We start from the raw sequence: 21,656 nt of genomic DNA, 5'->3' as shown, positions 1-21,656 counted from the left end.
GATTTGGCATTTTAAATGGAAACCTGTGGTCTGTGGATGGAGACAATGTTCATCTAACAGAAAAATTAGATACTGAAAACTCGCATTAGTCCTAGATAGGTGCTGATCTTTGGTTTGAACAACGAAATAACTACAGTGCAACTTGCGGTTGAATGAGAAAATGGCTATCCTTGTGTTCATTTGGTTAATTGTTCTGTTTTTCCGTAATGACATGAAACTTATAGAAACTAAAATTCTCCTTGTATAAGCATGATGCATACTCAATTAACAGATATTGTCAATTCTGAACTACTTTAGAACAAAATTAATAGGGATTCTTTATATTGCTAGTCACATAGTTTGTTTAAGATTTCTATGTAGTTAAAGTCAATATATATATATATATGACTTTGGTAAAGTGTGATTTATAGGAAAATATACATACATGGTACAACAAGAATTCTTTGGTTCCTCCCATACCTTTGCGTCCAAACCCATTTCTCTCACCATGAAATGGATACTAGCATTCTTTGGTATAACGTAGCCGTTCAATTCCATTTCCTCACTCACCCTATGTGGTAACAAAAAGAGAGATGGTGTCTGCCTCCTAAGACCTTCCAAAATCACAGCTTTTAAGTATGACATTTTCTGTAAATGCTCCTCTTTTATCAACTTATTATTGTTATTTTCTCCCTTTGATTCTGGTGCTCCTACAATTTCACATATTTCCTTATATAGCTTTTCTTGAATGGAAGGATACTTGACCAAATAGGCCATAATCCATTGCAAGGAGGTGAACGTTGTATCGCTGGCTGCACCAAGGAACTCACCGCAGAGACTGGCCATCTCTTCATAAGTGAGCTTCCTCTTTTCCTCTGGCAATTCCAAATTTACCAACGTATCGACATAAGCTACATTTTCCTCTTCTTTTTTATCTACTCCAGCCTTAGTTTTTTCTTCTATGTATTTTACTCGAACTTGTATTAGAGGTATAAACATACTCTCGGTCTCCTTTCGAAATGTAGTAAGCTCTTTCCAAAGATTTCTGAAAATTACTTTTCCAACTCTTGGAAAAACATCAAGTATTTTAAATTGAATCGTAGCTAAAAGTGCTTGATGTTGTAAACCTTTAATTTGATTAATTTGAACCTCGTCGAGCTTGACCCCGAAGACCATGTATACAAGAAGACAGAAGATGACATGCTTAAACTGATCAACTAACACAACTTCCATTGCATAATTAGATTTATCATATAGACGTTGAATAAGGATATTTAGTGCCCAAGCTCGGGACTTAGACCGGGACATGACTAAGGTGGGATGTAACATTTCGGATCTGAGGTTTCGACGGAGGAGCCGCCATGTGGGACCACACGACGCGGTGCTTATAGACCGGTCACGGCTAAATAAGACTTCATTGGTGAGCCAACCAATTGGACGGTCAGAGCAAAGAGCACCTTGTTGAACTAAAGCTTGGTAGGCTAAAGAATGGTTGCTAATGAATATGGAAAATGAAGTACCTATTCTGAGTGTAATTATAGGACCATATTTTGACTTTAATTTTTGAAGGATAAGTTCAATATCAGCTAAGGATTTATTTCTCAGCAATGGTAAGCTTCCAATTACTGGAAAAGTAAAGGGACCTGGTGAGAGTTTCTTCTTGTTTTTGGAATTGGAGAAGAAAATATTAAAGAGAAATATGAGGCAGAAAGAGATACATATATACAGTAATGATAATGTATATATATATATATATATATATATATATATATATATATATATATATATATATATATATATATATATATATATATATATATATATATATATATATATATATATATATATATATATATATATATATATATATATATATATATATATATATATATATATATATATATATATATATATAGAGAGAGAGAGAGAGAGAATTATGATAAGTTATGGACTTGTTCGTTAAAATGCATGTCATGTTCTGTAAATGGATCCAAAACTTATCCTCACAGCCAAACATTCTGAGATTTTTCTTAAATGTTTTATTTTTTCCAATCAGTTACCTATATCTTTCACTTAGTTGTACACCCGATGTTTAAATCAAAATATTGAATACATAGCACATGTATTTATGACTTTACGTCAATTAGTTCGATTTTGAATAAATACCAAGTACAGATAAAAAAGAACTAAACGTAACGTACATAAACTAATAAATAGAGATAGAAAATCTTCCTTGAGCGACAAGCATGTAACCTGCATTGACTCACTGCTGGTTACTACATAGAACGTAAAGATAGTAACTAGTTCATTATCATAAATTAAACTTTTCTGATAGTGTAAAAAAATATTTTATAATGTCGGTATTGTACTTTCGTTTGAGTTTTGGTACGTAGGTTCATGTGCAGGTGCGCCGGTCGGTCCTAAAACGGCGACAGCGGCGAGGAGTTAATGATCGGTTGCGCTAAAAGCAAAGGCTGAGTTATTGCCACGTACGTCTGTTGTATGACAGTATTATTTGGCTGCATTTCTTTACAAAAAAAGGATATGGTTGTAGCCAGGGACTATAATTGCAAAGCTCCTGGTTTGCTGGGACATATTTTATAAATTCCAACTTCAAAGCTATAGCAGTAGAGACGTGCTGCTGCTCAACACCATCTGTTTTAAAATTAAAAAGAATGTAGATTTGGCATCTTGGTCGATCAATACATTCCTGATTGACATAATGACATTAAACATATAAACTGAGCTGGTCGGTTATAGCAGGTTGGCTAGGTTTACAATCTTTAAATTGTTCACAAGTCTTGCCGAATTGGCAAAATATACTTATATTGTTTAATTGTTCAAAAAGCTTATCGTCGGAGTGGCGAAACTTATTATTATTTTCATTTTATCCATCTTATTAAGTGATTTAAAAGTTTTGATGAATTTGTAAGATTTGTATGTATTGTTCAACTGTTCACATGTGAACTGATAAGATTTGATATTATCTTTATTTTACCTATCTTGTTAAATTGTTTACAAGTCTTGACAAATTAACGAGATTGGACGACACTATTTTCATTTAGCATAAATTATTCTTGAACTTTATAGAAGATCAATAGAGGAGTTAGATTTTACCCCTAGAATGAATCGATGACTGCGAACTTGCATCAAGCGGAGTCGGAGCCAGAATTTTAACTTTATAGGTTATGAATTTTAGAATAATAATTTTAAGAGCTACTAATTGGGTTCTAAATTTAATATTTATTTATATTTAATGAATTTCTTAACACAAAAATACTATTTAAGCAAAAGCTAATGAGTTCAGGTGAATCCGCATTCAGACTTCTAGCTCCACCACTGTGCATCAGTCCCACATTTTGTACTAGGAGCATATAGAAGAACTATTGTTTGACCAAAAAATATAGATCTTGGTTCAACTAATTAAATTTATACAAATGAGGGTTAATCTTAGTTAATAAGAATATTCCAAAGACGAAATTTCGGATAGTGTGATAAATAATACGTAGATCTCTTCCAAAAGCAATGAAGGTACACAATGGACAATATTTTAGAACCCAAATAGAAATAATGTAGCACTAAATAGTGAGGAATAGCAATAAATGATATTTATGTAAATAGAACGAATGAGTCACCCGAAAAATGATGAAATCAACGGATGTTCTTTCTGACAATGATGAATGATGGACAAGCCTTTGAATATCCGAGTTATCCCCGGATCTGGTGGAAAAGTGTGGACAAGAATCTTTGTAAAAAGGTTATTTTGTAGGCTTATCATAAGACCCGATTTTCTCTTTAAAGTCAAAATATCTTTTTACAAATAAATCTCATATGTCCCCGATCACTATGTCTCTTTTTCTTTCTAGGGAACATGTTCCTAAAATCTTTAATAGTACAAATGCAGAGAATATCCACTAGAATATTCTCTTTAATGTCCTATCTTGAAACTAGCCGTTATAACTCTTTCAAGGGTGCTCGACCTCGGTCTCGATCTTTGGCAACTCCTCGACTTCAGTCTTTGCTGACTCTTCGACCACGACCTTCGTTTTTAATTAGATTACTTCGACATGTGGCGGCCTAGGAATATTTTACTAATACCATTTCAATTAGAGATAGATTTTTGACTCATACAGTTAGTCCCTCCGCTTATTGAGGCTGACTTCGCGGGCGGGTTCGATGAGCGGATCATGTTATTAGTGGTCGAGCTAACCACACGGACTGCACGGGTCATGTTTGTTGCGGCGAGCAGGCGACGTGGACCTCTATAGGCTGCGCGTTTCAAATGCCTTGAATTTCTGGGGCGATTTGTTGGAGTTATGTTGTCCATGGGTTTGGATGATGTCATGATGTCATGCGTCATAATGACGCATATTCCCGATGTGTCGCTCTGTTTCGCGTGTGACCTTTGATTAGATTTGCCGCTTCGGTTCCGGTGCCAATCATGATAAACTATTTTTTGGGTTTTGGTGCCATGACCTTTATAAATAGAGATATTTGAACTTGATTTTGAAGTTTAAACTTTCCAACGTTTTGAAGCACCATACCCTTCTGTTGCTCTTCTTCTTCTCCGAACTTTTTTCTGCTTCGGTGACTGATGTGTGGCTATAATTCCATATTTTAGTACAATATTTACCTTGCATTTTGTATGCTTTAATGATAAACTATACTTTATTTACGCGTAATGGAGTCTATTTTATGTGTATGTGAATTGGAGATGAAAGTATAGCAAAAGGAATAATTAAAGTCAAAAGCGTGCTCGAAAACAGTTGAAAAGAAGAAAGAAAGAAGTGAGCAGCGGATAAATGGGAAAGCTGACGAAGCAAGCTTAATAGCTCGCGTGGGAGCTGGCTTGGCGAGCCTTTTAGCTCGCATGGGAGCAGGCTAGGCGAGGCAGGAGGCGAGGTCCACCTCGCGTTAAGGCTTGCAATGCCAGGTCTGGGGCGAGGTCCTGCTCGCGTGAAGCCTCGTGAGGCGAGGTCTGAGGCGTGCACACTCCAAACTTTGACGGCTTATTTCGTCTCCTGGTTTGACTAGGACTTGGTCTATGTCATTTAGGTCTTTTCCTACACATATAAATAGACATAAAATACCATTTTAAAGGAGTTTTGCAACCAGAGGCAAGGATAGCTCGTGAAACTACCGTTGGGAGTTAGAATTATTGATTTCTACATCCTTTCATCTTTACTTTGTAATTTAATTATGCAAAACATCTGAGATATTGTTACTATGAGTATGAGTAGCTAAACTCCTAATCTAGGGTTTTGATGGAACCTATTGGAGGATGATTTTCCTGTTACGTTAATATAGATTTGCCGTAGTATTTTCTCTATTTGTTCAACTATATTATTATTGTTGTTGATTGAAGGGCCCTCAATCGACTGTGCCTATTTAGTGTGTATTACTCGGGAGAGAGTGCATATTTAGGTAGTTGTTGAACAACATCACTCCTAACGTATATGAGGGATCAATACGAAGGGTTTAAAGGTGGGATTAGGGATAACGAAACTTTGGTGCAATCTGAGTGAGTTGTACTTAATGCCAGCTAGCGTAATTCGAGAGAATATGTCTAGTAAATTGTGGTAGTTACTCGGGAGAGAATTACAACACTCAGAGCGTTCATGATCGGTAGAGAAGACTTAGGCAAATTTATAGAAAACGTAGCGGAAAGGATTCGGACAATATGGGAAATCATAACCTTAAATCATTCTAATTCTTGTCTACAACCCGTTCGTAGTTAGTTATTAATTATTGAATTTTCATTACGTGATATTTAGTTAGTAAACATCAAATTTATTACTTAAATATTTCTGAAGATTGATTGCATGAATTTGTGCGAGTCTAGTAGCTGTGTTTAATAGGTTAATTCCCTGTGGGATTCGACTCCATACTTATTAACCGGAATATATTTGCAACGACTGCTAAGTCCTTTTTACAAGGCATAGTTGGGCATGATTAAATTTTGGCGCCATTAACGGTGTTATTAATTGCAGCTAAAAGAATTGCTAGAATTCTTAGTGTAGTCAATTTTCTTCATTTTAAACCAAATACATTGAAATTCTAACGTTTGTAGTATTGGGTGCTACAGATGCACGCCTAGAAACTCCTTATGAACTAGTGAATTGTTCGAAGCATTATCAGATCCTGAGAAAGTTTTCAAGGCACTGAATCGTGTAAACAAGAAGGGCAAACAACAACAGAACAAATCGAACCAGACATAGATGATGGAGTTGAAAATCCAAACAACAGAAACAATGAGAATGACCCAAACAATCAAGGTGTGGTGCCTCTTGTGCCAGAAGCAGCATTGTATGACTGGGCACAAACCACCGCCGAAAATATGGCAACCGCAATTGCAGTCCCTCAGATACAAGCGGAATCATTTCAAATCACAAACAACATGCTACATTTGTTGCAGAACAAGGGACTGTTCTCAGGGTCATATACATTGAAGATCCTCAGTAGCATCTGAAGAATTTCCTGTCGATATGTGTCACGCAAAGGCAACTTAATGTGACACCGGAAGCAATAAAGCTATTATTATTTCCATTCTCGGTGACAGGAGAAGCTCAGACTTGGCTTAATTCACTCCCCATAAACTCCATCACTACTTGGGAGGAATTAGTCAAGCAATTTTTGAACAAGTTCTACCCACCCAATAAGACTGCCAAACAAATTGATGATATATTGAGCTTCAGGCAAAGACCAATATAAACACTACAAGAAATGTGGGAGAGGTTCAAGGGTATGCTGGTTAAATGTCCACATCATGGCATTCCAGATTTAGATCTTGGGGCAGAGGTTTTACATGGGACTAGCAGACAGCTTAAAGGCCAATGTTGATGCTTTAGCAGGTGGAGCATTTTTGAGCAAAACATTCAGAGAATGCAAGATCCTACTAGACAAATTGGCCCAAAAATCAGGATGGATGACAAGAGACTCTACGATCACTCCTGTACTTCATTCAGTGGCTTTGGACCCAAATAACTCCATAGCTAAAAATATGGTCACTCTAATGACGCAAATGAGTATCCTCACCAAAAAGATCGATGAATCAGGCCAGAAGCAGTAGGTACACATAGTTGGCGCAACTAATGGGGGCTTATGTACACCATGCATTAACCAACCATATATGTGCTCGTGGAGTGCGAAAGGTGAGAACCAACACTATTAGAAAGATATGAACTATGTGGCCAACTATGGGGGATAGAGGCAAGGTGGTCAGAATTAGGGCAGCAGAATCAACAATATAGGCCAGCACATCAGCAGTATAATAACAGCAACAATCTTGGAGCTATGCGACCACAGGGTCAAGTTGTGCCTTACCAAAAGCAATAGGGTTATAACCAACAAAATCAGCAGCTAGCTTATCAACAGCCTTAACAACAACAGATAGTGAGACAAGATGATGAGTTTGCTGAACCTAAAGTAATGCTACAACAACTAATTGGGTTCAATGGAAAAATACAAGAGAGAATGGACTCACATGAATCAGCGACAAAGGGCATTGAGATTCAATTAGGACAGATTTCGATGGCTATAAATAATCGCCCCCAAGGGACGTTACCTGCAGACACACAAGTCAATCCAAAAGAGCAGGGCCCGAAATAGCTTATGGCAGTGAGTCTAAGAAATGGTAGAGACCTAGATCTGGAGCAAGAAATTGCTCGCGAAAGCCGACTTACGGAAACATTTGTGCCAGTATCCATTGAGATAGATGATTTAACAGGGTTAACTGAGGTTACTGTACAACATGCACAAGAGAGCACAAGCAAAGAAAATGAGGTTGCGAAGGAGACTGAGGTAGCACAAGAAACGACAGTAGAAGCAGTGCCTGAGCAATATAAAACTCAAATCACAGGACGGAAGTGACCTCCAGCACCATTCCCACAGAGATTGGCCAAATATCAGAAGGATGAGCAGTATAAGAAATTCATGGAGATGTTGAAACAAATCCAAGTGAACATTCCACTAATTGACGCTTTGCGGGAGATGCCTGGGTATGCCAAAATGATGAAAGATTTAATGTCTTGCAAATTCGACTTCCAAGACCTGTCCACTGTTACATTAACCCAGACCTGTAGTGCAGTCGTGACGAGACCCATAGCTGAGAAGTTATCAGACCCAGGGAGTTTCAGAATCCCATGCACGATAGGCAGCTATGCTTTTGCTAAAGCATTGTGTGATTTGAGGGAAAGCATAAACTTGATGCCCTTGGCTATCTACAAAAGGTTAGGCATTGGAAGAGCAAGACCCACATCCATGCTACTACAGCTAGCCGATCGGACAGCGAAGAGGACATCGGGTATCCTTGATAATGTATTAGTATAGGTTGGGAAGTTTGTGTTCCCAATAGATTTTGTCATTCTGGATTGCCGGGTTGACGAGGAGATTCCCATAATTTTGGGAAGACCATTCTTGACTACTGGGAGAGCTTTAATTGATTGTGAAATTGGAGAGCTAAAAATGAGACTAAATGATGAAGAGATAACATTCAATGTGCAGAAATCTATGCGGCGACCAAGTGAATTTGCTAACTGTTCTCTAATAGAAGCTGTGGATGTAATTTTGGAGGAGGAAGATGAGACCTTGCATGCTAAATACCCTCTAGCAGCCTGTCTCATAAACTTAGATGAAGCAAATGGAGAGGACATGGCGGAGTGGGTGCTGGCTCTTGAAGGCCAAAAGGTTTTGGAAAAGAGAGCTCGAATTTGAGCCTTTGCACTTAGAAGAAAGGAAAACTTCTCCAGCTAAGCCATCGATAGAAGAGCCACCAAAGTTGGAACTGAAGCAACTACCACCTCATCTCAGGTATGCTTTCTTGGGACCTAACTCAACTTTACATGTTATCATCTCATCTGGTTTGTTAGATGTGCAGAAAGAACAGTTTTTGCAGGTATTGATTGAGTGCAAAACTGCAATTGATTGGACCATTGCAGACATTAAGGGTATTAGCCTGGCCTTCTGTATGTATAAGATTCTATTGGAAGATGGCCACAAACCATCCATAGAACATCAAAGAAGGTTGAACCCCAACATGAAGGAAGTTGTGCCAAAGAAAGGTGGATGACTGAAGTGCAAAATGATAACAACGAGTTGATATCAACAAGAACAGTCACGGGATGGCGAATTTGTATGGACTACAGAATATTGAACAAGGCAACCCGTAAAAACTGCTTTCCCTTACCGTTCATTGATCAAATGCTAGATAGACTGGCCGGGAGGTCCCACTTTTGCTTTCTGGATGGATACTTAGGGTATAATCAGATCTCCAATGCTCCGAAAGATAGAGAGAAAACGTCATTCACCTGTCCATATGGCATCTACGCTTTCCGGAGAATACTATTCGGCCTATGCAATGCACCCACCACATTTCAAAGGTGCATGATGGCCATCTTCACAGATATAGTAGAAGACATAATGGAGCTCTTTATGGATGATTTCTCAGTAGTGGGAGACTCAATATTCGATGATTGCCTAAAGAATTTGAAAAGAGTACTAAAAGGTTATGTGGAGACTAATTTGGTGCTCAACTAGGAAAAGTGTCAGTTCATGGTACATGAAGGTATAGTCTTGGGGCACCTAGTGTTGAGTAAGGGCAATGAGGTAGATCGTACAAAGGTTGATGTGATAGAAAAGCTTCCACCACCCACTTCCGTCAAAGTAATAAGAAGTTTCCTTGGCCACGCCAGTTTCTATAGACGGTTTATAAAAGACTTCTCCAAAGTTTCTAACCCCTTGTGTAAATTGCTTGAAAAAGATCACCCTTTTGTGTTTTCTGATGACTGCAGGGTAGCTTTTGAGGAATTGAAGAAGAAGCTAGTGACAACACCTATCATAGTTACACCTGACTGGGGGAAACCATTTGAGCTGATGTGTGATGCGAGCGATTAAGCTGTGGGAGCAGTTCTTGGGCAGCGAAAAGATAAAGTCATACATCCAATATACTACGCAAGTAGAACTTTGAGTGGTGCCCAACTAAATTACACAGTGACTAAGAAGGAGATGCTAGCAGTGGTGTTCGCATTTGACAATTCAGGTCATACCTGATAGGCTCGAAGGTAATTGTTTATACTGACCATGCTGCTCTCAGGTACCTAATTGAGAAGAAGGAGTCAAAGCCGCGCCTGATTCGATGGGTGCTACTGCTGCAAAAATTTGACTTGGAAATCCGTGACCAAAAGGGAACGGAGAACCAAGTGGCCGATCACTTGTCTAGGCTGGAAGGAGCTGAGAAGAGGGTTGAGGTGGAAGAGATTGTGGAGACTTTCCTGGATGATCAACTCTTAGCGACGAGCCTCGATGCTACACCATGGTATGCAAATATTGCAAATTACCTGGCAAGTGGTATTGTTCCTTATGACTTGTCTTCTGTGCAAAAGAAAAAGTTTTTTCGTGATTGTCGCATGTATTTCTGGGATGAACCATATCTGTTTAAGATTTGTCTTGACAACATGATCCGGAGATGCATTCCCGAGATAGATCAATCTTCTGTTTTGCAGGCATGTCATGCTTCACCGTATGGAGGACATTTTGGGGGCGTAAGGACAACGGCTAAAGTGTTGGAGTCAGGTTTTTATTGGCCGACGCTGTTTAAAGATGCACACTTCTGGGTGAAAAATTGTGATGAGTGCCAATGGACGGGGAATATTTCTCGTCGACATGAGATGCCCATGAACCCGATCCAAGAGGTAGAAGTGTTTGATGTGTGGGGAATCGACTTTATGGGACCATTTGTTAGCTCATACAATAACAAGTACATACTTGTAGCGGTGGACTATGTCTCAAAATGGGTAGAAGCCGTCGCACTTCCTACAAATGATGTGAAGGCAGTTATTGGTTTCCTGAGAAAGAACATCTTCACCCGATTTGGCACTCCAAGAGCTATCATCAGTAATGAGGGTACCCACTTCTGCAACCAAGCCTTTGAAAAGATGTTGTAGAAATATGGCGTTCGCCACAAAGTTTCCACTCCATATCACCCACAAACGAGTGGGCAAATCGAGGTGTCAAACAGAGAAATCAAGAGTGTTTTGACCAAAACTGTAAATGCTACTCGGGCTGATTGGGCAAGAAAGTTGGATGATGCGTTATGGGCTTACTGTACTGCATTCAAAACTCCGATTGGAATGTCGCCATATAAATTGGTGTTTGGAAAGACACGTCACTTGCCGGTGGAGTTAGAGCATAAAGCCTTCTGGGCATTGCGACAATTAAATCTAGATGTGGAAGCCGCTGGAACTAGTATATTATAGAGTTGCATGAACTTGACGAGTTTCGGTACCATGCTTTTGAGAGTGCAAGGTCATACAAGGAAAGAATGAAACTGGTGCATGACAAAAATATTCTTGAGCGAAATTTTAAGCCGGGAGACAGGGTATTATTATTCAATTCGAGATTGAGGTTGTTTCCGGGCAAATTGAAGTCAAGATGGTCAGGACCATTTCGTGTGGTAGAGATTCACCCTACTGGAGCCGTATAGATTGCTGCAGAAAATGACTCTCGCACGTTCAGAGTCAATGGGCACATGTTAAAATATTATTTGGGCATGGATGACGCGAAAGTAGTGTCGGTGACTCATTTGCTCGAGCCACCAATGTTGAGCGTGCCTTAAGTTCGATTACCTGCGTCGTGCCGCGACGTTAAATTATGTGCTTCATGGGAGGCAACCCATTGTAATGTTGTATTCATCATGCTGTGACGTTAACTAAGGCGCTCGTTGGGAGGAAACCCAATTCGTAGTTGATTTTTTGTGTAGTTAGAATTTTTCTTTTCGTTTTTAGGAACTAACATGTTTGCAGGTGATTTCGGCAAGTCGTACGCAGTATCTTGCGTTACCTGGTCTCCAGCGAGCTGGACCAGGCGTTAAGCCATACGGCGCCAGGCATTGATCTCGCTAAGGAGATCGCCTCGCATGGGTTATAGCGAGACACATATCGCAGAATCCTTCGTGTCGCCTGCCTTTGAGCTTGCCTCGCTAGGTATGTCGCTTTCCTGAGAGCTCACGTTGTCAGGTTAGTGTTTTGCTTTTATTTTCGTTTTGTTTTGTTTTCCTTTAATTCCCCTCTTAAAAAACCCAACTTAAAACACCCATGCCTAAAAGAAATCACACTGCACGCCCTAATTTTCCTCTTCTCCTCCCACACAAACCCCACTGCTCACAAAACACACCCTCACACACTCACGTAGAACACTGCCAACCCTCCCCCCTCCACCCACATCTCCATTGAAGACAAGAAATCTTCTGCTATTTCCTTCATTTGCAACAATAATTCAAAGGCAAATCCCTTCTCTTAAACATCTAAGGTATGGTTTCTATCTCCATTCTTTGGCAATTTCGAGTTGGGTGAATGCATGACATTGGACACAAATTTTTGGGGTTGTTCTTCATTGTAACCATGTGTTTGTGTGTCCCAACTCCATGAACCCCATAGGAATAGTGTTGTTATTGTCTGAACAAGTGGTAGTACGGAACTCCTAAGCCGATTTGGGAGGGTGAGGCAATCCCTCACCCATACAAGCACTCCCATGGCACTAGTGTATGCTAAGTGTTTGTTATAATGCCTCAAAGGCATTCTTTGTCCCCATTGGAGCCCGAGTCTCCGGGATTATAAGACTAGTGCTATGTAGTTGCGCACCACTTTAAAATCTTAAGTGTGGGATGGGTCACTGGTAGCCCGATGCTTCGAATGTGGAAGAAGCACCCATCTGTCATTGCTTGATTCTCATACTAAGAAATGATGAGGTGAAGTCTGAGTAACCTGAAATTGTTGATAATCATGTGTTAAACTCTAAGTGTAGGTGGCAAGACCATGTTTTGAGAGGTTGCAATACCGCTTAAACTAATTTATGCTCACTTGTGTAGGTACAAATATGCCTCCAAGAAAAGATACCGGTAAAGGCAAAGCCACATCCACTGCTCCGTCTAAGGCTAAAGCTACTTCTGCACCTCCCCAGAAGAAGAGAAAAGGGGGGGGGGGGAAGCTACTTCCAGTCAAGGTGAAGGACTGAGAGCAGTTGCAGCTATTACAGCCACCCATTCACAACCTCAGGGCCAATGGGAATTTGGAATCAAAGGAATACCCCCACATGTTAAGGATTGGTACAAGCATTGTAGGCCAAAACATATACACGCGGAAGCTGCTATTCATGAGCATCGCTTGAAAGCCAAGTACCATGCTATTTGGAGAGGCATCAATGAGTTGGGGTTGAGCTATGTGTTACAAAACTCTGGAGAGATCAACGTCAATTTTGTGAGGGAATTTTATGCTGGGTTTGATCCAGAGGATCCTGAACAACTGATGTCGATTCATGGAAGGTTGATAGATTTTTCAGCCTCGGCAATATGCAATTTCTTAGGTGCTCCAGATGTTCCTGGGGAACACTTGGACCACTTCATAGTTCGTCCTACTTATCGAGATCTGAGACACACTCTTTGTGGTGTCAACTCTGTGGCGGCTTGGGTGCGGGATAAGAAAACCAACCGCCATAGGAAGTTCCCAAAGAAGAATATGAAGGTAGAAGCTCAAGTATGGTTGAAGTAGATCAATTCACGACTCCTACCGTGCAACCATGATACTCTCATTAGTGGTGAGAAGACTTGTGTGTTGAATTTCTTAATGACGGGCCAAAGGGTGAATGTGGGCTACTTGATACGTTATCAGATGACCCAAGTGCGAACTAGCAAGAAAATTCACCGAATGCTCTTTGCAAACATGCTAACTCAGTACTTGAGGCAAGAAGAAGTGGAGGAGGAGAAGGAGTTCGATCATATCATTGTTCCACCCATAAGACCAACGGACCTCACAAATGTCCGGGTCAAGGAGGAGAACACCACAACTTCACTCTCAGGGGATTAGCACAATGCACGCGATGATAGCTTCATGGCCCATTTATATGGGATGACGGACTTGCAGCTTCGGATATGGAGACGGCCGGCCACTACAGAGGAAAGGGCCATATTGGAGCAGCGGTACCCGCTCAATGCTCATGCCCAACAGCTGGTTGGGATAGGTGATGGATACAGACTCCCTGAGGAAGAGGATGTTAACACACCGGAGCAGTCCGAGGCCGAGCCGGAGCAGTCAGATGATAAAGATGATAATGAGGAGGAGGAGGAAGAACAAGACGAGGAGTGGGTAGCCTCAGAGGATGAGGGCGGGGACGCAACTTGATCAGAGAGTTTTTCCTACACCCTACTCATTATTTTTCTTGTTTTGTCAATTGTGTATGCACTGAGGACATTGCATGAAATAAGTGTGGGGTGAGGACTTGTAAAACAAAATTAGTCTTGTTTTAGATATTAGTTTTTAGTTAGTGTCGTCTTAGCCGTTAAAAAAAAAGTAGAAAAAAATTAGACTCTTCCCGACGATGGATCTCCTAGACGGTTTTCTTGAGGGAATTAAGTCTAAAGAAAAAAAAACCAAAACGCTTTTCTTGTAGGTAGTGTAGTAATTCCCCCTTGGTTTTCTTTAGGCCGCGGTTCTTTTCCAAGGGTTTCATTTGAACCGGGTGTAGTTAGTTATAATTTTTAGGAGTAGAAATCACTAGGCTATGAATTGAATTACAGCGATATCTCTTAACTTTGTTATGCCTTGAGAATAGTTAGTACTCTGGTTGTGACGCTTAGGCTCAGTTTTTGACTCTAGTATAAGTACCTTAAATCATAGATTCTTAAATTTTCTTGACTGCTTTGACTGGAGTGTCGTGATAAAACCAATCCTGAGTGAGTTATATTCCATGTTTGTGTGAGGTTTGTATGTATTCAATGCATTGTATTTGATGTCTAGAACTTGCCCCGTGTGTGTGCAAAGCAAAATGGTAGTCTTGTTCGGTCTGGAAAGTGATATAGGTATTTCTTTGTTGAGCCAGATATATAGAGTTCACCCGCCTAAATGTCATATAACATAGTTAACCCCTTTGAGCCTATAATCTTATTTTTTTGGTAACCACATTACAAGCCATACCCCTTTGTTTGAATCGATCATATATTTGAACCTTGTCACCTCTCATGAGCACTTGAATTGTGATGAATTATGTAAAAGTTAAAGTGTGGGGTGGTGGTTTGGCTTTTGAGTGGAACAAATGAAATAAGGAGAAAGGTGCGCCGTTTGAAAGAAAGAAAGAAAATATGTCAATAAAAGCCACTTGGATTGAAAGAAAAAACAAAGAAGAAGAAGAACAAGAAGAAGAAAGAAAATAGCTGTATTGTATGAAAAATAATTCTTGATGGTGGTGGCTAGTGATATACTTGTGCTTAAAGAAGTATGGGGTAATATAAATTGAAGTGAAGGTGGAATTCTAGTTTAACATAAGTATGGGTTGTAGTATTAAAGTATATGTATTAAAGTGCTTAAGGGAGGTGTAGTCACTCATATCCAAATGTATCCTACCCGGCCCGCAACCTACATTACAACCAATTAAAGTCCTACTTGATCCTAGACTGAATGAGCTCGATTAGTAGAGTATTACACTACGGGCAAGCCTATGGTGCATCATTTGTGGCATATGAATGTTATTTCTAATAGCGAGAAATTTTTTCGTATATTGAGTTCCTACGTTCTTAAAATTCATTGTGTGTGGAACTAAGCTCTTTGTTGGGTGAGGGCACGTGATTCATAAAGGAAAGGAAATGTCATTGACATCCATGTTAGAGTAAGTAAGTGAATTGTGAATAAGGCATGGTATTTATGAGTCAAATCTTGAGGTGAGGATGTTACACCTTTGTGCTTAGACTATTTTAAAGATTCTTGGTGTGATGAGTTAAGGGAATTTCTTAAAAAGGTTGTGTCTATAAGTGTAGTTTGAGTGCTCGAGGACGAGCAATGTTTAAGTGTGGGGTATTGATGTGTGGATATAATTCCATATTTTTGTACATTATTTGCCTTGCATTTTGTATGCTTTAAGGATAAACTACACTTTATTTACACGTAATGGATTCTATTTTATGTGGAGGTGAATTGGAGATGAAATTAGAGCAAAAGGAATAATTAAAGTCTAAAGCGTGCTCGAAAACAGTTGAAAAGAAGAAAGAAAGAAGTGAGTAGCGGATAAATGAGAAAGCTGGCGAAGCAAGCTTAATAACTCGCGTGGGAGCAGGCTAGGTGAGGCAGGAGGCGAGGTCCACCTCACGTTAATGCTGGCGACGCCAGGTCTGGAGAGAGGTCCTGCTCGTGTGAAGCCTCGCGAGGAGAGGTTTGTGGCGCACACACTCCAAACTTTGAAGGCTTATTTCGTCTCCTGGTTTGACTAGGAGTTGGCCTATGTCGTTTAGGTCTTTTCCTACACATATAAATAGACATAAAACGCCACTTTTGAAGGCGTTTTGTAACCTGAGGCAAGGATAGCTCATGAAACAACCGTTGGGAGTTAGAATCATTGATTTCTACATCCTTTCATCTTTACTTTGTAATTTAATTATGCAAAACATCTGGGATATTGTTACTATGAGTATGACTAGCTAAACTCCTAATCTAGGGTTTTGATGGAACCTATTGGAGGATGATTTTCCTATTACGTTAATATAGATTTGCCATAGTACTTTCTCTATTTGTTCAACTATATTATTGTTGTTGTTGATTGAAGGGCCCTCAATCGACTGTGCCTATTTAGTGTGTATTACTCAGGAGAGAGTGTATATTTAGGTAATTATTGAACAATATCACTCCTAACATATATGAGGGATCAATACGGAGGGTTTAAAGGTGGGATTAGGGATAACAAAAACTTGGTGCTATCCGAGTAAGCCGTATTTAATGCCAGCTAGCATAATTCGGGAGAATATATCTAGTAAATTGTGGTAATTACTCGGGAGAGAATTACGATACTCAGAGCGTTCATGATCGGTATAGAAGACTTAGGCAAATTTATAGAAAATATAGGGGAAAGGATTCCGACAATAGGGGAAATCATAACCTTAGATCATTCCAATTCTTGTCTACAACCCGTTCATAGTTAGTTATTAATTATTGCATTTTCATTACGTGATATTTAGTTAGTAAACCTCAAATTTGTTACTTAAATATTTCTGAAGATTGATTGCTGAATTTGTGTGAGTCTAGTAGATGTGTTTAATAGGTTAATTCCCTATGGGATTCGACTCCGGACTTATTAACCGGTATATATTTGCAACGACCGCTAAGTCCTTTTTACAAGGCATAGTTGGGCGTGATAAGTGACCTTTATCATTCTTCATTCCCTTTCGTTTGTTACTTTCCTCCACTACGTTAAAGCATGTTAACGTGTCTTCTGATGCTGGTGAGGGGAGTCGTGTTGCCCCCTTGGCAGTGGTGTTCCCCTCCCATAGGGAGAGCGTTCATGCCACCGTTGAGGATGAAACCTTCTAGTCGGTGGAGGATATAATCCCACGCAACCCTGATTGCAGATTTGATTTCACCAAAATCACCAGAGGCCGTACCTGGAGCTTTTCGATCAGTGATGACGGTGAAGGAATTAGCGGAGCTTAAGGCCAAATTCGGCCTTCCCAATCATATCGAGTTGATCCTGGCCGAGGGGGATACGGTACAGGTCCACCTTCTTGGTATTACGCCCTCTCCGCCTACCCCTTCCAAGTTGGCTATTCCTTTCCCCTCCTCCCACTTTTTCCGAGTTCTGTCATCACTACGACGTTTGTCCTGCTCAGCTCGCGTCGTACATCTATAAAATTATAAAGATGCTCACTAAGTTTGCTGAGCTGGTCGGGGTCGAATTGACACTGTGGCACTTAATTTACCTATTCGCTCCTAGAGTTTATAGGGGAACGATGCTGAGACTTCACCATCGAGGGGGGAAATGCTTGGTGGTGAAGATGGATGATAAGGCCAGTCGTCAATTTTGGTTCAACTTCTTCTTTGTTAGAACTGAGGACATTGTTGCCAATGTCAATGGCTTTCTTGAGGCTTGGAACTATACTCGTAAGTTCTTTGATTTCTCCCCTGTGTCCGGTCCTGAATTTTGACTTCTCGCCTTCTTCTTTTTTAGCTAAAACCTTGCCTCCTTCTTTGGACGCTCATATTTCCGACTGGGTCGAGCGGCTCATCCCTCACATCGTAGGGATTCGTGAATGGCCAAGTTTTTTCAAGAAATTTGAGCCTGCTCTCCCTTCGACTTGTAATTTCCTTTCTTTGATCGTCGCCGCTCCATTTCCTATTATGTACGGATTCATTTTGCTACTTAATATTGTAATTTTCTTAGGTAGGGGTTCTCTTAGGAGCCGGGCACCAGTGCCTTCTTTTCAAAGGGCGGCTATTGCCTCCTTGACTTCGGCTCCTATTGCGGCTACTGCGTCTTCCATACCGATCTCGGCCTCTGCCTTCGTAGCTCGGGATCTTGTCTCCATTCCTTCTGTGACTCCTACCCCCCAACTTTATTCGTTAGTTGATAAGGACATTATCTCTCCTGATGATGGTGGTTTGATGCCTCGTAAGAGGAGGGTCGTGGATATAGGTGGAGAGAGGCCGACAACAGTTGATGTGGGAGATTGTGGCCTGGTCCTTCGTGAAATGGCCACAGTGTATATTGGAGAGAGCCCAGAGGCAAGTCCCGAGGCCCCTTACTTGGAGGATACGACCATACATCCTGTGGGGGACGCGATCGAGGGCGTTGTGAGCAATGACGACCCTGCCCTTTTGAGGCGCGAAGAGACCTCATCTTCTGCGGTCGCGACAGTCGTGCCTTCTTCGATTGATGATGGAAGGAAGGTTGTTGCTAAGGAGGATGTTGGATCTGAATCTGACATGGATATAGATGAGTTGACGATGATTGATGAGGGGCTTACTCAACTCGAAGTGAGGTTGGAAGGGGGTTCAAGGACTATTGCAATCCCGATGGATCGTAATCTTCTTGTGAACACCAAGGAGATAATCCCCTCCCTTGGCCCTCTTTGTTCTAAAATTGAGGGTACGACCCTCAAGACTATAGATGACAACACTGTGTCAAATAACATTGCTGGTCTTTCCCTTCAGGTAAGTACATTTGCTATCCGTTATTTTCCTTACGTTTTGTTCTTTTGTAGGCTCTAACTTTTCGTTTTCCAGACGGTCATCCTGGAGATTGAGAGTGCTCGTAGGGAGCAACGACATAAATATATTTATGTAAAGTTGAAGGATAAATACTTTAAATTCCTTGAGAAGTACCGGAAGCTTCAATGTCGGCTCGGCGAAAGAGGCGATGTGCACCAACTAAGGGAGGACTTGAAGGAAAGAGACGAGGAACTGGTGCAGGTAGTGGGTAAGTGCATCGTTCTGGAAGGGATGTTATGGAGCAAAGAGGAAGAGATCGATCTTAGCAGGGGGTAGAAGCCAAATGCAGTGATCTCCAGGCTCAAGTAGTCTTACTGCGAGGTCAGCTTCAGGAGTGTCAATTCAGGGCAGAGGCTCTTAGTGGGGAGGTCGCCGAGAAGACGAAGGGGCTTGAGAAGATGGAGTCCGCTCGGTCAGAGGCTTTGAGGAAGGCGGATTCCCTTGAGGTGGTGATCCGAACTCTCCGTTCCGAGTGAGAAAATGATTTAAAAATGGCAAGGCTTAAAGAAGAGTGGCTTGATGAAAGGATTGGGGAGTTGGAGAAAGAGACCTCTGATCTTTACGATCAGGTTGCTTCTCTGGAGGCCGATAAGTCCAAACTACTTGAACGACCTTCTTCATCTGCGACTTCTGGCTTCCCCAACATTCCTTGTGACTTGTACAAAGAGTGGATTCACACCAAAGCCGGACTGGATGTGCTTCGCGAGTTGCATGTAGCGGGTTTTGTTTTTGCTGCAGACTTCAAGGGTGCTCGTGTCAATGCTCGCGAGGCTTGGATTGCTTGTGGTTATGCTCCGACTACTACTCATCCTGGTGAGAAAGATGAGGGCAATGAGGATGCTATAGATCGCCTCGAGGACGAGGCCTGATATGATTCCATATACCCTCCGGGCGAGGATAGAGAGGGCATTGGTGGCCGAGACAATGAGGGTATCAGTGGTCAGGGTGGTGATGTCGTTGAAGGCCGAGCTGGCGAGGGCATTGAAGGTCGTAATGGCGATGACCAGTAGTTTTCTTTTTGACTTTTTTGCATATTTTTGCCGGCATCTTCAAGAGCCTTTGTAAACAATTTAAGTATGAAATATCAAATTTGTTCCTTGCATCTTCTTCCATTCCTGTGGTTTGTCTCATGTACTTGTATATTTTTTGCTTTTGTTGTTTGCTCATTTCGCTTTTTGTCCTTCCTATTGTTGTTGTCTTTTAGCTAGCCGTGGCCTTGGAGCCGAATATTCATGGGTCATTTAGCCCCTTGTTTATATAGGTCGAGTGCGTTTCTTCGTTGAGATTTGGCCGAGGGCCGGTAGGTGTTTGTTCGAGCGAGGTCGAACATAGCCTTTTCATATTCGTGGCCGAGGGCCGATAGATGTTTGTTCGAAGTTGGTCGAACATAACCTTTCATTAAATCGCGGCCGAGGGCTGGCAGGTGTTTGTTCGAGCTTAGTCGAACATAACCTTTCGTTAAATCGCGGCCAAGGACCGGTAGGTGTTTGTTCGAGCTTAGTCGAACATGATCTTTTGTTAAATCATGGGAGAGGGCCGGTAGGTGTTTGTTCGAGCTTGGTCGAACATAACCTTTCGTTAAATTGCGGCCGAGGGACGATAGGTGTTTGTTCGAGCTTGGTCAAACATAACCTTTCGTTAAATCGCGGCCGAGGGCTGGTAGGTTTTTGTTTGAGCTTGGTCGAACATAACCTCTCATTAAATCGCGGCCGAGGGCCGATAGGTGTTTGTTCGAGCTTGGTCGAACATAACCTTAATACGAAAAATATGTCCTGATAAACGTAAGCTTCTTATTACTTCAACATTGTTGCTTTGGTTATATACTTGGAGAAAGTTACAGATTTTGGGTGTTGGCTGGTGTTCCATTCCCAGTCCCAATCTACCTGGTCCCTTCATTGTTTGACTTAGAGAGTATTGAGGAGTCGAGCAATGAAAAAGTAACAACGGTCCCTCCACGTACTTCGACTCGAAGTGTTCCCTTCGCCGCCTCATTAAAAACCTCCTTAAGAAAACCCAAATGGGACAAAACTCAAGTGAAGGAAAAAGAGTACGACTTGGGGGACACTTTTTCTCTCAGAAGCTGAAATATTTGAGGTGGCTGATGTTCCAATTGTTTGGTAGTTACTTTCCTTCCATTGTCTCTAGTTGGAATGAATCCTTGTTTGCTTTGGCTATGATTTTGTACGGACCATCCCAGTTTGTTCCCAGCTTGCCTTCCTAAGGGTCGTTGCTCGCTTGAGTTTTGGCTTTCCGCACGTGGTCCCTGAATTTAAGTGGCTGGACCTTTGCTTTCTTGTTTTAATAGCGTTCTGCTTGTTGTTCTTGGACGACCATTCTTATTTACACCATATCTCTTCGTTCATCAATTTTGTCGAGTTCCTGTCTTCTGCTCTCATCGTTACTCATACCACTTTAGTGGGAGTACCTTCGGCTAGGTTCTCCGACTTCGACCGGTATTACTGCCTCAGTCCCATAGAGTGTATGACATCTTTCCTATGCTCGTCTTCGGGGTTGTTCGATAGGACCATGATACTTATGGTAGTATTTCCGGCCACAGTCCCTTGGCGTCCTCGAGCTTTTTCTTCACATTTTTAGTATGGACTTGTTGGAGGACTCTGCTTGCCCGTTACCCGCTGGGTGATATGGGGTTGAGAGTATCCT

General features: G+C 41.2%; 1 protein-coding gene and 1 non-coding gene across 2 annotated transcripts; both read right to left on the bottom strand.

Moving 5' to 3' along the window:
* Nucleotides 1-299: 299 nt before the first annotated feature.
* Nucleotides 300-1,725, bottom strand: LOC107791249 (cytochrome P450 89A2-like; the record flags this gene model as incomplete). Its single annotated transcript, XM_016613274.2, has 1 exon — nt 300-1,725. A coding segment is annotated over one exon (1,359 nt), but the record flags the coding sequence as incomplete, so codon positions are not given.
* A 4,920-nt stretch (nt 1,726-6,645) lies between these two features.
* Nucleotides 6,646-6,752, bottom strand: LOC142177848 (small nucleolar RNA R71). Its single transcript, XR_012706394.1, has one exon. It is a non-coding gene; the product is annotated as a small nucleolar RNA R71 (small nucleolar RNA).
* Nucleotides 6,753-21,656: the final 14,904 nt, after the last annotated feature.

Source organism: Nicotiana tabacum, chromosome 23 (genome assembly GCF_000715075.1).
Source record: "Nicotiana tabacum cultivar K326 chromosome 23, ASM71507v2, whole genome shotgun sequence".
In the NCBI taxonomy this organism is placed as follows: domain Eukaryota; kingdom Viridiplantae; phylum Streptophyta; class Magnoliopsida; order Solanales; family Solanaceae; genus Nicotiana; species Nicotiana tabacum.
The sequence above is the reverse complement of the archived record's forward strand: the minus strand, read 5'-3'. Positions and strand labels throughout refer to the sequence as shown.